This window comes from Hemicordylus capensis, chromosome 5, assembly GCF_027244095.1.
Source record: "Hemicordylus capensis ecotype Gifberg chromosome 5, rHemCap1.1.pri, whole genome shotgun sequence".
Taxonomy (NCBI): Eukaryota; Metazoa; Chordata; class Lepidosauria; order Squamata; family Cordylidae; genus Hemicordylus; species Hemicordylus capensis.
Window position 1 is genome coordinate 101617774 of NC_069661.1, and position 13687 is coordinate 101631460.

The following is a 13687-nucleotide window of genomic DNA, read 5'->3' on the forward strand; positions in this document are numbered from 1 at the left end:
CGAACAGGTTTGAAGTCGAACCTGTTCAGTTCGACAGTTCGGGGTTGAACCGAACCATCCCCTGTTCGGTCCAACCTGGACTGAACACCCCCCAACTGTTCGGGGGGTTCGTGGATTTTTGTTTTTGTTGTTACTTACCCCCTTTTGGTAGTTGTTGGAGGTGGCAGGGGGGTCTGTGGAGGTTCCCCCTCCCCCCGCCAGCTTCTCTTGCAGCACAAACCAGCCTGTTTGGCAGACTCTTCGGGGCCTTCCCCCTCCAGCACGGTGGCCATTTTGGAGGCCGCTGCACCTGCACAGTTGGCCTCTGTGTGGCCTGGGTCACAGAGAGGCCAATTGCAGGCATGGTGGCCTCCAAAATGGCCACTGCACAGGAGGGGGAAGGCCCAAACAGCTGGCTGAACAGGTCGGTTTGGGCTGCAAGAGAGGCCGGCGGGGGGAGGGGGAACCTCCGTTGAAACCCCCCCCCCCCGCTGCCTCCAACAACTACCCCAAAGGAAGTAAGCAACAAAAAATTTTTTTAATTTTTTATTTAAAAAATTCACAACCCCTCCCCCCCGGACCAGACTGGACCGTGGGGTGGTGGTTTCAAGGGAGTGCCAGACCGAACTGGTCCGGTCTGGTACAAGTCTGGTCTGGACTTGAACCGAACCGGGCCAGCCGGTTCCATTCACATCCCTAGATACAGTATCATATTTGCTCAAGTTGGGTCCAGTTGCTCCAGTTACAACAATCATGGTTCTTTTCATAATACCTCCACCTGAGCATCTAAATACCTTTTGCACTGAGTAATGAAAAAAATCTCAGCAGCTACTGCGTTTTGTCTCAGGGAGAAAAGAAATCCAGCTCATGTGTTTTCTTCTTGTCCTCCATTTCCTCAGATCTTCCATCTTCAGCATGATATTAATCTCAAATTCCATGCAGCAGAGGGAACCACTGTGCCAACTGCTGCTTCCCCAGGCAGATACTGTGTGACGTAGTGGAACATTTCACACTGTAAGTATGACCCACTGGAGAATTCCTTGCGATAATGAAGGCTACAGGCAATGAACAGCAATCTGGGTCACAAGCAAGCAGTGAACAGCAATAATCAAAATACTGTGCTGACTCTTTCATCAGCCAATATGGCCTGGTTGAGCAAATGTACAGTATATTCAGGAAACGAATGTAGTAAAGATCTTCCTGAACTCTGGAACTGTAAAACCTCTGGCTGCAGGAGTGTGGGTGTGGGTGTGTCCATGTTTGATTACACTCCCTCTTTAAAAACAAAAACAAAAGGCCCTCCCAGGGAACGAAATTCTAAATTAAGCTGAATCCCTTGATATGCTAGTTTTCTGTGTATGTTGATAATTTTTAATGGGAGATTATTTAAATAGGCCACTCCTTCACTTGCAGCATAAACTGGTTTAGCCCAGGGCAACTTGTATCAGGTGAGTCTGCTGATTGGGAAAACTGGCTCGTGGATTTCAGACTGAGGCACCTGGGTTCAAATTACAAGTCAGCCTTTGATGCAATGGGCAGTTTTATCTCTGAACTTCAGCTCCTCATCAGCAGAACCAGAATACTACCACCCTATATAATACTGGATTCTTGTAATGGGAAATGTTGTTCCTTGGGCTGAACTTTAAGAATATAAATATAATTAAGTCATTAAGCCAACCCATGTTTATTTTGCCACTGCCTTGAAAAACCTGTTTGTCATCCTCAACCTTCCCATTCAGATTCCAGAGATTTCCTTGTTGCCTGCTTCAAAAGTGTCATATTTCCACCTCAGATAGCATTTCTGTGCAACAGGAAGCGCAAAAACTGTGTGTTGCTTGTCATATATGAGGATTGCCGGTTTCAATATAAACACATGGGCTGGGAAGCTACAATTGGCCTACAAGATTGGCTTGGTGTCTCCAGGATTTAGCATCCGACTCCAAGAGGGACTATTAAAAGCATCCCCTGAGGTGTTAATGGCTTGATATTGGGGGGAAATATTGGGGGAAAGACCTCCAGGAATAGCTTCTGTCAGAACTGGCAGCCCTAATCCCACTGGCTCTCATCTAGCTCACCAGGGCACTTTCCAGACTAGACCCTACAACGGGGTCAAGATGAATTTCAGAGGTTTGCTTCCACACTTCCTGTGTTGTGACACCACAGTCCCTACACGGACAGCAAGGTGCTGTTCACATTTCCAATGCCTTGTTGCGAATTTAATCGCTGCGATATAGCGCAAGGACATCGTATATCCGGCATGGAAAAGTTGCTGGTTTTTCAGGCTGTTAGTTGCGGCAAGACTTCTTCCCTGCTGTTTACATCCCAAATGCAACTTGCCCGAACGGAGACATTTTGCTGCTGATGAGCAGCTAGTCTGGAAAGCACCCAGGCATCCAGCTTGACAGGCACCACTCCTCCTCCCAAGGCAGGGAGCAACACAAGCTCCACTGCATATGGGGGTTCACTTATTGACTGCTGGATGCTGTGTGCCCCAAAGGGAGAAGCAGGCGATCCCGCGTAGCCATGTTGTCGCTTGGTGTATTGGTCTGCACCTGGAACAGCGAGAGTCTCCATATCATGCACTCTGTATATGAAAAGTAATTTGCATGCTTTTGCCTGCATGTGTGTGCTATCATCACATTTCCCGCAGCCCTTAGATAACTATTTTGCCTTCCAAATGATCCTGGGCCAGAATGACAGCCAGAGTGTATGTATGTGAAAGTGCTCAGCACCTTTCATATATTAAAAAAGCACTGCAGGTGTCTGCTCAATCGATAATCTCGCTGCAGATCTCAGAACAAAGGCATTACTGTAGGTTGAACCAGGGGTGTAGCTATACTTGAGTGGATGGGTTCAAAGAACCCAGGCTCCCCAGCTCCTGAGGGACCCCCAGCTCCACCCCTCCCTATTTTCTTCATTATCTCCCTCACTCTATGGCCTGCGGGGAGAAGGCAAACACGGGCCCCCTCTCCCCTAGCTATGCCCCTGGGTGGAACCTTACATCCAAACTGCAGCAATGCCTGCTGCCATGATAAGCTCACTAGCTGCTGAGGCAGAAACACTGATCCAAAAAAATAATAGTCTACCTGATGAGGCCTCTGCTTATATCTCTAGGCAGAGTCAGTCCATTTTATAGCACAGAACTGCAAGAAACTCATCTGGCTGCAGCACAAGCACTCCCTCATCCCATACTTGTTTTTCCAACCACTGGAGATCACCTATCTTAATTAAAATAAGAGTCACTGCTTCTAATTGTAACCCTCTAGAGTCTGTGCACATGAGCAGCCCAGCCCAGGCTTGTGCATGCCAGCACAGTCTGGGCTGGGCTGCCCATGTGCACGGCCGGGATCGAGCCCAAACCCAGCGCTGCCTCTGTCCCCAGCCCGAGTTGTTTACCCAGACTTTTATGGGGGTTAGCAATGCAAGCGCACCCTCCACCATAGGGCTGGGATGGTGTGTGTGCTTGGGCTGCTTGCAGCCCGAGCACACACAGAGTTGGATTCCCCCAAGGCACTGCGCTCTTCACCGGGTGAATTGTGGGATGTCTGGAGGCTGGGACTCATTTCCCCAGCTTCTGGAGATCTGCGCTGCTTGAAGCAGCATGGATTGTGTGGGAGCATGAGCCGCACTCCACACAGAAAACTTCTGATCGTCTGGGGGGAAAGGTAGTTCATCCCTCCCTCCCCAACCTGGGCCGGTCATGTGTTTTATTGCTTTAGATTGTGGGGAGCAACCAGCAGGTACTAGTAAAGCTGTTATCAGACAGACTCAGTTGAAAATTTACAGCATTTTTCACTGGCAGTCTAACCTTTCATCCCAGATTAATTACACTCCAGCATCCAGTCCTCCTGGCACAATAAAACCATTTTTTTTCCTCATCTGCTACATACACAGGCAACCCCTGCTATTACTGAAAGAAATTATCTATCCAGATTGCTAGATACATAAACCAGTTATGGGACTGGGCATTTATTTGATTGTTTGGTGATTCTTTCCAAACAGCAAAGCTGCAGAATCTAATTAATTAGTGAACCTTCATTTGCAGTGGGTTATATACACTTTAGATAATATGTTTGGCATATGGTTTGAAACCTTTTTTTTTTTTTCCTTGATTGGCTGGTGCAGCTGTTGAGGCAGGGGTAGGTGGGAGGTAGGATTCATTCCATGAAACTGGTCGCCAGGAAATTTAGGACTGACAAAAGGAAGTACATTTTCACTCAGCACATAATTAATCTACGGGATTCTCTGCAACAGAATGTGGTGATGGCCACCAGCTTGGATGGCTTTAAAAGGGGCTAAGACAAATTCATGGAGGTCAGGTCTATCAATGGCTACTAGTCTTGATAAATATTCTCTCTAATTTTTTCCATCTGTGTGCAGAATGAGTTTTGTTCTGGGTGACAGTATCAAGGCAGTGTGTGTGCACATGCATTCAGAGTGGGACCTTCCTGATTAAACCTGAGCAGGATCTAAAATTAACTGAGCAAACATCAAATAATGTGTGTGCATGCACACATGTGCATGCCTTAGAGGGAACACTGGTCTCAATGGCTATAGGCTACCTCCAGACTCATAGGCACAATGACTCTCAGTACCGCTTGCAGGGGAGCAACAACAGCAGGAGAGAGGGCATGCCCTCACCTCTTGCCTGTGGGCTCCCCGGAGGCATCTGGTGGGCCTCTGTGGGAAACAGAATACTGGACTAGATAGACTTTGGACCTGATCCAGAAGGGCTGTTCTTACTTTCTTATGTTTTTAGTGCCTGGCTGCTGCTTCTGCCGAATGATCGCTGTGGAGAAAGCAGCAGCCAGCAGCTGCAGGGAGGCAGAGTTGGAGGCAGCAAGAAACTAGGTCAGAACCACTTACTTGTGGCTTCTGCCAGCAGCACAGATGTTAGTGGGCCACACAGGACTCTGCTACTTTCAGCAACCACCCACATGACTGGTGCTGACTGATCCTCCCCCTGCTTCCAACCACTGCCTCTTGATGTTCACCAGTAGGACATGGGGGTCCTTTTCTCTTCTGTTGCTATTCCGCAGCAGTGGCCAAGTACTTCCCACCACCCCAAATTCACCGGCCGCATTCACCAACCTAACGGGGGAAAGAGTTTCTGGATTGCCAGTCTGGTAACCCTACAGGCAAAACTGTACCTAAGAACTCCTCCCACAAGCTCCACAGACAGAGCTTTCATATCTCCTCAATTACAGGGCTTTCCAACTGAAAGGCTATATATTCCAAGTGATGTACACATCAATTTGAGAAGCTCTCTAGACAAACAATCCATCATGATAACATTATTCCTGGGCTATTCCACTTCAGACTGCAATGATTCATTCATATATATGTTAAAATAAAACCTCCCAGCACTGAGAAAATTAGATGCCAAGAAGAAGGCTCTAGGACACCTAAATCTTCTTCCTGACCTGCTGGCTTTCTTGGTGTAGGGATTTCTTGCATGGGGGAGTAATTCAGTCATGCATTCTCTTGTGTGAAGTTAGAAGTGGTACAGCCCAGGAGCTCTCTCACCATGAGCATTTCCAGACAGGGTTTTTAGCTCGCTTCTCCTCCGGAATTGAAGGTGGGCATTCACATATTGGCCAGATTTACCCTGAAGTCACTGTGAGCTATCAGGCAGCACTTCACACATGATTTAGGTCTTTCATTACCCATTAGAGCATAGCACGATTTATGTCTGGGGTTAAAAAAAACCCACCACTTTTTGCATCAGGTTTTTTGGGCAAATTCGAACTCTCAGTAAACCCACAGTAAAGCCTGCTGTCTGAAAATGTTCGATGTGATGACCTGTTTAATCTTAGAGCAGGGCTTCCCAACTTTGGATCCCCAAGGCCTCTGGCCATTGTGGCTGGGGATGATGGGAGTTGTTGTCCAGCAACACCTGGAGATCCAAGGCTGGGAACCCTTGTCATTGAGTCAAGGCCTCCAAATTAGCCTTCACAGATCTGAGTAAGCTATGTAGCACAGTTCAGCCTTGACTAGGCCCTGCTAGAATGACTCCTATAGTGCTGAAATCAAGTAATAAGCAGTTTTCCTACAACATTTAAAATGGACAGGGGAGAGTTTTCCAAATGGCATTTCATCCTGAAGATTTTCCAGAACTCTGTGAAGACATCAGTGGCTGCCACACTGCAGCATTATTGAGGCAAAAGATGCTCTATCTTTGGACCAGCAAAGTGCTGATGAAGTGGTGACTCAGTCCTGAGACTGCAGTGCTGCCTCTGTATCTCTGAGCAAACTCAAATGCAGGTGTTACAAAAGGGACCACTCCTAGCTGAGACTGCAGCAGAACTGACCATCAGAAGACTCAGGACTACACACAGTATGCTTTCACCTCAATTATCATAATTGGAACCAACTGTTCTTCATTATGTAATTATGTCTAGAACATGGACAAGGCTTTTTATTTTCTGACTGCTTTAGAAGCATTTGCAAATTAAATAATATCATCTTCTTCTTTCTGTAATTATATTTACTGCTGTATGGTATGTGCTAAAATGCCCTTTCCTTTAAAGGGAACAACTGAAAAAGGAAGCTGGCATTAAAGAGGATTTTCCTGACAGAAATAATAAAGCCAGAGATTTCGTGTCACTACAGTGCTCAATCCCAGCATCTAGTCTGAAAGACATGTGAAGTATCAAACTATTGAAACATGTCTTTGGGGCAGATTTGGGGCCGAAAAGGGGTTTGAGGGACAAAAGAGTGGGTCAGGTGGTAGTGCCCCAACGAGTGCCTGCTACCACCCAGATTTCAAGGAAACTGGTGAAAGGGGTGATTTTTAAAGAATTTCTGAAGTTTGTGTGACTTTATTTTTTTTTTTCCCATAGGGAATGATGGGGAATTTCAGCAGCCCCATAACTCCACTTGGGGGGCACCAGGGTGGCCAAGAGTGAGTGGTGGTGTAGTGCATATAGAGTGCCAACCACTCCCAAACCCACAAGCCCACGGGGCACTGGCTTTTATTGTTTCTGAGGTGTTCTTCTGAGAGTAGATTCACTGGGAGGAATGAGAGTGTATTCAATATTTGTCAATGTTTGCCCCAAAGACATGCCAACTTCAAAAATCTTTTTAAAATCACCCCTTTGCCCAATTCCTTTGAAATCTGGGTGGCAGCTTCCTTGCACCCATTGGGCATTACCAGCCACCACAAGCCACTCTCTGGGCCACCCTGGTGCCCCTCACACGGAGCTATAAGGCTGCTGAAAACCCCATTATCCCCTATGGGGAAAACACACCAACTTCAAAAATTCTTTAAAAATCACCCCTTTGTTCAATTTCTTTGAAACTTGGGTGGTAGCTTCCACCCATTGGGCACTTCCACCCAATCCACTTTGGCCACAAATTGGAGGTGCAAATCTCCAAATTTTGGGGGTCCAAATCTGGGGTGATTTGTTTTGTACCCAAATCTGGGCAATTGAGGACAGGGGTCATTTGTTTTATCTACAAATCACCTGGATCAGCCAGATTTGGGTACAAATCATTTTGTACTCAAATTGTTTCGCAAATCCCTACATCTCAGAGCACATCAGCATAGGGACAGGGCTTGCAATTACATTCTTAGGAAGGCTCCATGTCAGTACAGCATCCCCACTTGGTTTAAAGTCTGAACAGTGCCCTTTAGGGAAAGGATTGTACTGCATACCCAGTCAAACATGTGAATAGCACAGGGAAAGAAACCATATGTGGTTTTCCATTCATTTGTTGTGCCCTGTGCTTTGCACACAACTTTTCACAGGAATTAGATCTAGAATTGCCATCTTTTATTCTGCTCCATTAACAATTTAATGATGGGCAGAAATCCAACAGGTTTTCCAGGCATGGAGACGTGGTGATGTGGAAGGCTTCAGATTAAGAATTTCTGTAAAAGGCCTTGGACACCTGCGAGGGGCAGGGGGGTGGGGTGAAATGATCACAGATCTTATCTAATCCATGTAAGGGCTAGTTGTGGGAATGAGACCCTATTCCAGTAACTGGTAAGGATAAACCATCTACATGCTAGTGGTACTTTTATTTTCATGGGCATTTTTCTCAGGAAAATACTGATGGATTATTTCTCTTTAGTTTCTAGATCAATGTTGTATAAAGCTCTCCACAGTGTAGGCTAGCTATCCAGATGGTTTTTTGTCCTCTTTCTTGTCAAGTGTGAAATGAATATCTACCTCACCAGCTTTTTCAATGGCTTATGTGTAGTTGATTTGGGAGAGGAGCGGCTACAAAGAGTTTTGTGGCTTCTGTTATAAATCTGCTGATTATGACTCATGAATAATGTGTGTACAGTTTGAGAAGAAAATTTGTCCTATCATTTTCTCTCTCCCCCCCCCCCCAAGATGTATATCTTAACAAGCATTGTCAATTTTGACAAGTCAGTTTTGACTCCTGGCACTCACAGAGCCCTGTGGTTTTCTTTGTTAGACTACAAGAGGGGTTTGCCATTGCCTCACCTCACACAGTATGAGATGATGCCTTTCAGCATCTTCCTATATCGCTGCTGCCCAAAATATAGTACCAGAGGGGATTCGAACTGGCAGTCTTCTGCTCATGGGTCAAGCATTTCCCCACTGCACCATTTAAGATGGCAACAAGCATTGTGCACACGTTAAATAAATATTCAATACATAAATTTCATCTGAAAGTGCTGAGACATACTGACCGCCTGCAACGGCCCATCTCAGTCACAGATGCACAGAACTTTTAAATTTCAGGCAGGGCCAGCTCCAGGTTTCAGGGGGATCTAGTACTGATTTAGGGTAGCTTGGTTGTCTGTATCATGCTGCAGTTGGTACAAAAGAGTTGAGTAAAGATGGTATCATTAGGTAAAGATGTATCAAAAAATGTTCATCTGTATGGGCCTTAACTGTGTGGGCTTTGGATAACTGAACTTCAGCTTCCCATATGCAAAACCCGAATGGTAACAGCCTACTCAATGTCTTCCGCCCCCGGAGAACTATTTATTGATTTTATTATTTCTTTCCAGCATTCATATCCTGCCTTTGTAGTGATTATTCAGGATGGTTTATAACAATTAAAAATGATAAAAACAGAAATATCGATACAATCAACAACAATTTTTAAAAGTCTGGAAAGGGAGTAGTAATATAAATAATATAAGAATGATCTTCTGCAAAAGCTCACTAAAATAGTCTTGGCCAGGTGGAATAGTGGTTGGACTAGGATCAGGGAGATCTGAGTTAGATTCCCCACTCAGTCATGAAACTCCAAAAGATCCATCACAGCTAGCTGGCCAGATTATAATAGGCATTTTACCACCTAGAAGACCTCCAGTGGATGGCATTGACCAGACTCACTGATATTGGATGGAAGTGACCCAATGAAAACTATAAAGCACATTTAAAATTGTATACACTTGACTAGTAATAACGCTAAGATTACAACAATTCTATTGAAGTGAAATGAGACAGGGTTTTTCCACATATTGGAGCCTGATCTTATGTATGCCTACTCCTAAATAAGTTGCATTGAGTTCAATGGGATTTACTCTCAAATAAGTAGTCTTAAGACTGCAGCCTTCATATCTCAAAATCAGGCAATGTAAAACCACATCAAATCACAACACGACCAGGTCTGCAGTTAGAAAGAGAGGCAATGTTTTGCTGTTGGGGTGTTTTTTACCAGTGTGTTCCTCTATACTATCAACTTATACAAACAGCATTTTGACTTGTCATAGTTTCCCCAAAGAACAGTGGAAATTGTAGTTTGGTAAGGATGCTAAGAATTCTTGGTGGGAGATCCCCAGCCCCCCTCCCAGAACTATAGTTCTCAGCATTCCCTAAACAGAAGGAATGACTATTAAGATAATTTCAGTCTTAGTATGGACACATCCTTAATTTACCTGAATGTAGACAATATTAAATAACCTCCGCTAAGACTGAATTGGGGCGGAGGGAGAGGGGATGCTAGAAAAAAATGTCCTAGTTTCTTGGAATTTATATGTCCTTATCTGCACCTGTTAAATGGGATTTCCTGCATAAATGGGAACATGAAATGAGAGAGAGAAGTTCTGTTAAGGCACTTCTGTGATCTCTGCTGAACCATAACAAATAGAAAATAAATGTCATCTAAATTGGGACGTACCCTGAAGTCTGTTAACCAAATGTTCCATCCACTAGCTTCTATACACTAGTACCACAATTCAGGACTCAGGGTGCACTCTGAATGGGTGTACAGCCTTTCCCACCCACTTTCAGTGGAGAATAATGACTCCTCACACAGATCAAATCCCAAGATCCTAACATGAGTTTACATTTTTATTGATTTAAAATGTTATTTTCTATGCCATCTCTCCAAAGTTTAAGGACAGCCGCTAAAATAGATTAAAAAACAATACAGAATCAAACACAAAAGACAGAATAGTGATTGAGAAAAACAAACAAACTGAGGATCTTCATACAAGCATTGTAAAGAGCCTAAAGGGGGTTTGCGGGGAGAGTGGATTTAACCCGGAGACTTGTTGTAGCCTACCCATCAGGGGGCGACTTGAAGCTGCACCGCACCAACACACAATCACTTAACTCGCTTTTGGGGCACCCTCACATCCAAAACCCAGGTTAAGAGGCTCCTACACAGGAGGGTTTTCCACCGAGCCGTCGCCAGGAGCCATGCGATTCCCATTGGTTCTCACATGCAGCCCAAATCGGGCTGGGCTTCCCTAGTCGATTTTAGCCGCACGTGAGACTAGCCTCACTGACTAGAGCTAAAGTTGAACTAAGTAAACAAAAACATAATACTAACCCTCCAAAATAACTAAGTTAAAAACCAAATGGATTAAAACTAATACCAGCACAATTGAAGGCCCAATAAAAAAAGATGTACCTTCCAACCCATCTCAAAAACCAGCAAAGAGAGCGGAGCATAAGAACAGCCCTGATAAATCAGGCTCAAGGCCTATCTAGCCCAACATCCTGTTCCACACAGTGGCCCACTAGATGGCTCAAACATTCCATTTAGAAATCATAGGGCTGGTTCAGACAATACCTTATTCACCCATATGATTAGAAAGGAGATTAACTGAGAGCCTGCCCATCAAGACTTCTTCTACAGATGTACCAACACCCTCTTGGCACATCCCTTTATCACATGGGAGGCGGGCTTTACATATGAATAACCGCTCAACACATTCTCCAAATACTAGTTTAAACTAATATCTGGAGCATGTGTAGAGCTACTGTTTCGATTAAGAGCCTTTTAGTCCCTCCCATGCAAGAAAGAGACATACCAGGAGGGTGCCAGGATGTCCACAGAAGACATCATGTTGGATGCACTATCAGCACGTCCCCTTTCTAATACCTGTGGGCTGGTATGATATTGACCAAACGAACTCATACTATTGATACTTTCCATAAATTGCTTACCAAACAATGGAGGAATGACACTAGGATTTACCATTGAGGTGTTTGTTTGTTTATTTAATGCAAGTTGGATGTTATAACAACAACAACAAGATCCAATGATCATGCTTACATTCCTTCTGTGTTATTTCACTGTCATAAGAGCATAAGAACAGCCCTGATATATCAGGCCCAAAGCCTATCTAGCCCAACATCCTGTTTCACACAATGGCCCAATAGATGCCTCCAAGAAGCCCACAGGAAGGGGGGGTGAGGCCTTGCCCTCTCTCCTACTGTTGCTCCCCTGCAACTGGTCTAAAGCAGCATCTTGCCTCTGAGGCAGGAGGTGGCCTATAGCCACCAGACTAGTAGCCATTGTTAGACCTGTCTTCCATGACTTTGTCTAAGCCCCTTTTAAAGCCATCCAAACTGGTGGCAATCACCACATCCTGTGGCAGAAAATTCCATAGGTTAATTATGCGCTGTGTGGAAAGGTACTTCCTTTTGTTGCTCCTGAATTTCCCAACCTTCAGTTTCATGGGATAACCCCTGGTTCTAGTGCTGTGAGAGAGTGTTGAGTGAGAGAGAGTTGTCCACTCTTTCTACTTCATGCATAATTTTATAGACCTCTATCATGTATCCCTGTAGTCACCTCTTTTCCAAACTAAAGAGCCCAAGATACTGTTGCCTTGCCTCATAAGGAAGGTGCTCCAGGCCCCTGATCATCTTGGTTGCCCTCTTCTGCACCTTTTCCAATTCTACAATGTCTTTAAGATATGCTGACCAGAACTGAACACAGTACTCCAAACATGCCCGCACCACAGATTTGTATAAGGGCATTATAATTCTAGCATTTTTTATTTTCAACACCCTTCCTAAAGATCCCTAGCATGGAATTTGTCTTTTTCACAGCTTCTGCACACTGAGTTGACACTTTCAATGAGCTGTCTACCACAACCCCAAGGTCCCACTCCTGGTCAGTCACCGACAGCTCAGATCCCATCAGTGTGTATGTGAAGTTGGGTTTTTTTTGCCCCAATATGCATCTTTACACTTGCTTACATTGAACCTCATTTGCTAATTTGTCACCTGCTCCACAGTTTGGAGATATCTGTTTGAAGCAATCATGGAAAGCAATCGTATTTTACTTTTACCTTTGAGTTGACATCTATGAAGAAAGCTTATAAGTATCAGCAACATCCGTTGGCCTGTAAAATTATGCATGTACGATATACCTTTAGAACAAGGTATAATTAAATCTCTATTTGCATCACCAAGATCACTAAACTTCTTATATGGCAGGGGCTTTCATAACTGGATATAACTGTTCAATGAACAATTATATCCAGGGGTAAAGTTCCTATGTCCCTGCTGATAGCTGAAGAACTTGCATTGGCCAGTTGATTCAATTTCAATTATAAAAGTCAGCTCAGGTTAGCAATGCTGAGCTCAAAGAAGATCTGGTATCAGAATGCCTGAATCATGAGCTCTCAGAGAGGATGCCGACACCTCACACCTGGTTCTAAGTGTACTGCAAGGGTCACAGGAAAATCCATAAGAGTGCTCGGGGAATAATGGACTTGCTGCCCCGTTGCATGCTTGTTTATAGAAGTAAGCCCCACCCCCTGAGGCCAGCTTCCAAGTAAATGTATATAGGATGGCTGTCTTGATATAACCTTCTGAATGTGAATGAAATTATTTGGAGGGTTGAGAACTGGTCTTCAGTTTCAGCCCAGTTCAATAGCATAATTAGAGATGTCATTTATGAAGGGTCAGAGATGGGGAGAGCAGTTGCATGTGCGTCATCTCCATGTTTCAGGCCACCTGTAATTATGTGTTAGGAACAATTATGCCTCAGGCCCAGTGTTCCCTCTAACAGGGATTCCCAGGTGTTGTTGACTACAACTCCCACAATCCCCAAGCAAAAGCCATTGCAGCTGGGGATTCTGGGAGTTGTGGTCAACAACATCTGGGAATCCCCGTTAGAGGGAACACTACTCAAGCCACCTCTGCAGACTGGAAATGGTTATACACAACAAAATGAGTCTGTCTTCTAGGTATGCACACCCAAATCACAAACCCCTTTGCCTTTAAAAAAAAAAAAAAGGACAGAAAGTCCTTGCTCCTTCTATGTTTGATAGGACTGTGATACTTCATAGGAAGGGATGTGCACGAATCTTTTCCGGACCTCCAGACTGGTCTGGCAGTCCAGCCGGTTTGGCAGGGGGTTTACCATTAAGGAACATGAAGGGTGCTCTTACCCCACCCACCCCGCTGCATTTCCCCAGCCAGCACTGTCTGCAATATCGCTGGCGTGGGGCAGCAATGCACTCTCTTGCTGCCCTGGT

General features: G+C 44.8%; 1 protein-coding gene across 1 annotated transcript in view; it reads right to left on the reverse strand.

The window, feature by feature from the left end:
* GRXCR1 (glutaredoxin and cysteine rich domain containing 1) overlaps window positions 1-13687 on the reverse strand; it is a 75766-nt gene that overhangs the window by 45393 nt on the left and 16686 nt on the right. Inside the window, exon 2 of the mRNA XM_053251443.1 lies at window positions 10460-10469. Coding sequence (XP_053107418.1) covers window positions 10460-10469 — 10 coding nt within the window. The remainder of the gene's footprint in view (window positions 1-10459; window positions 10470-13687) is intronic.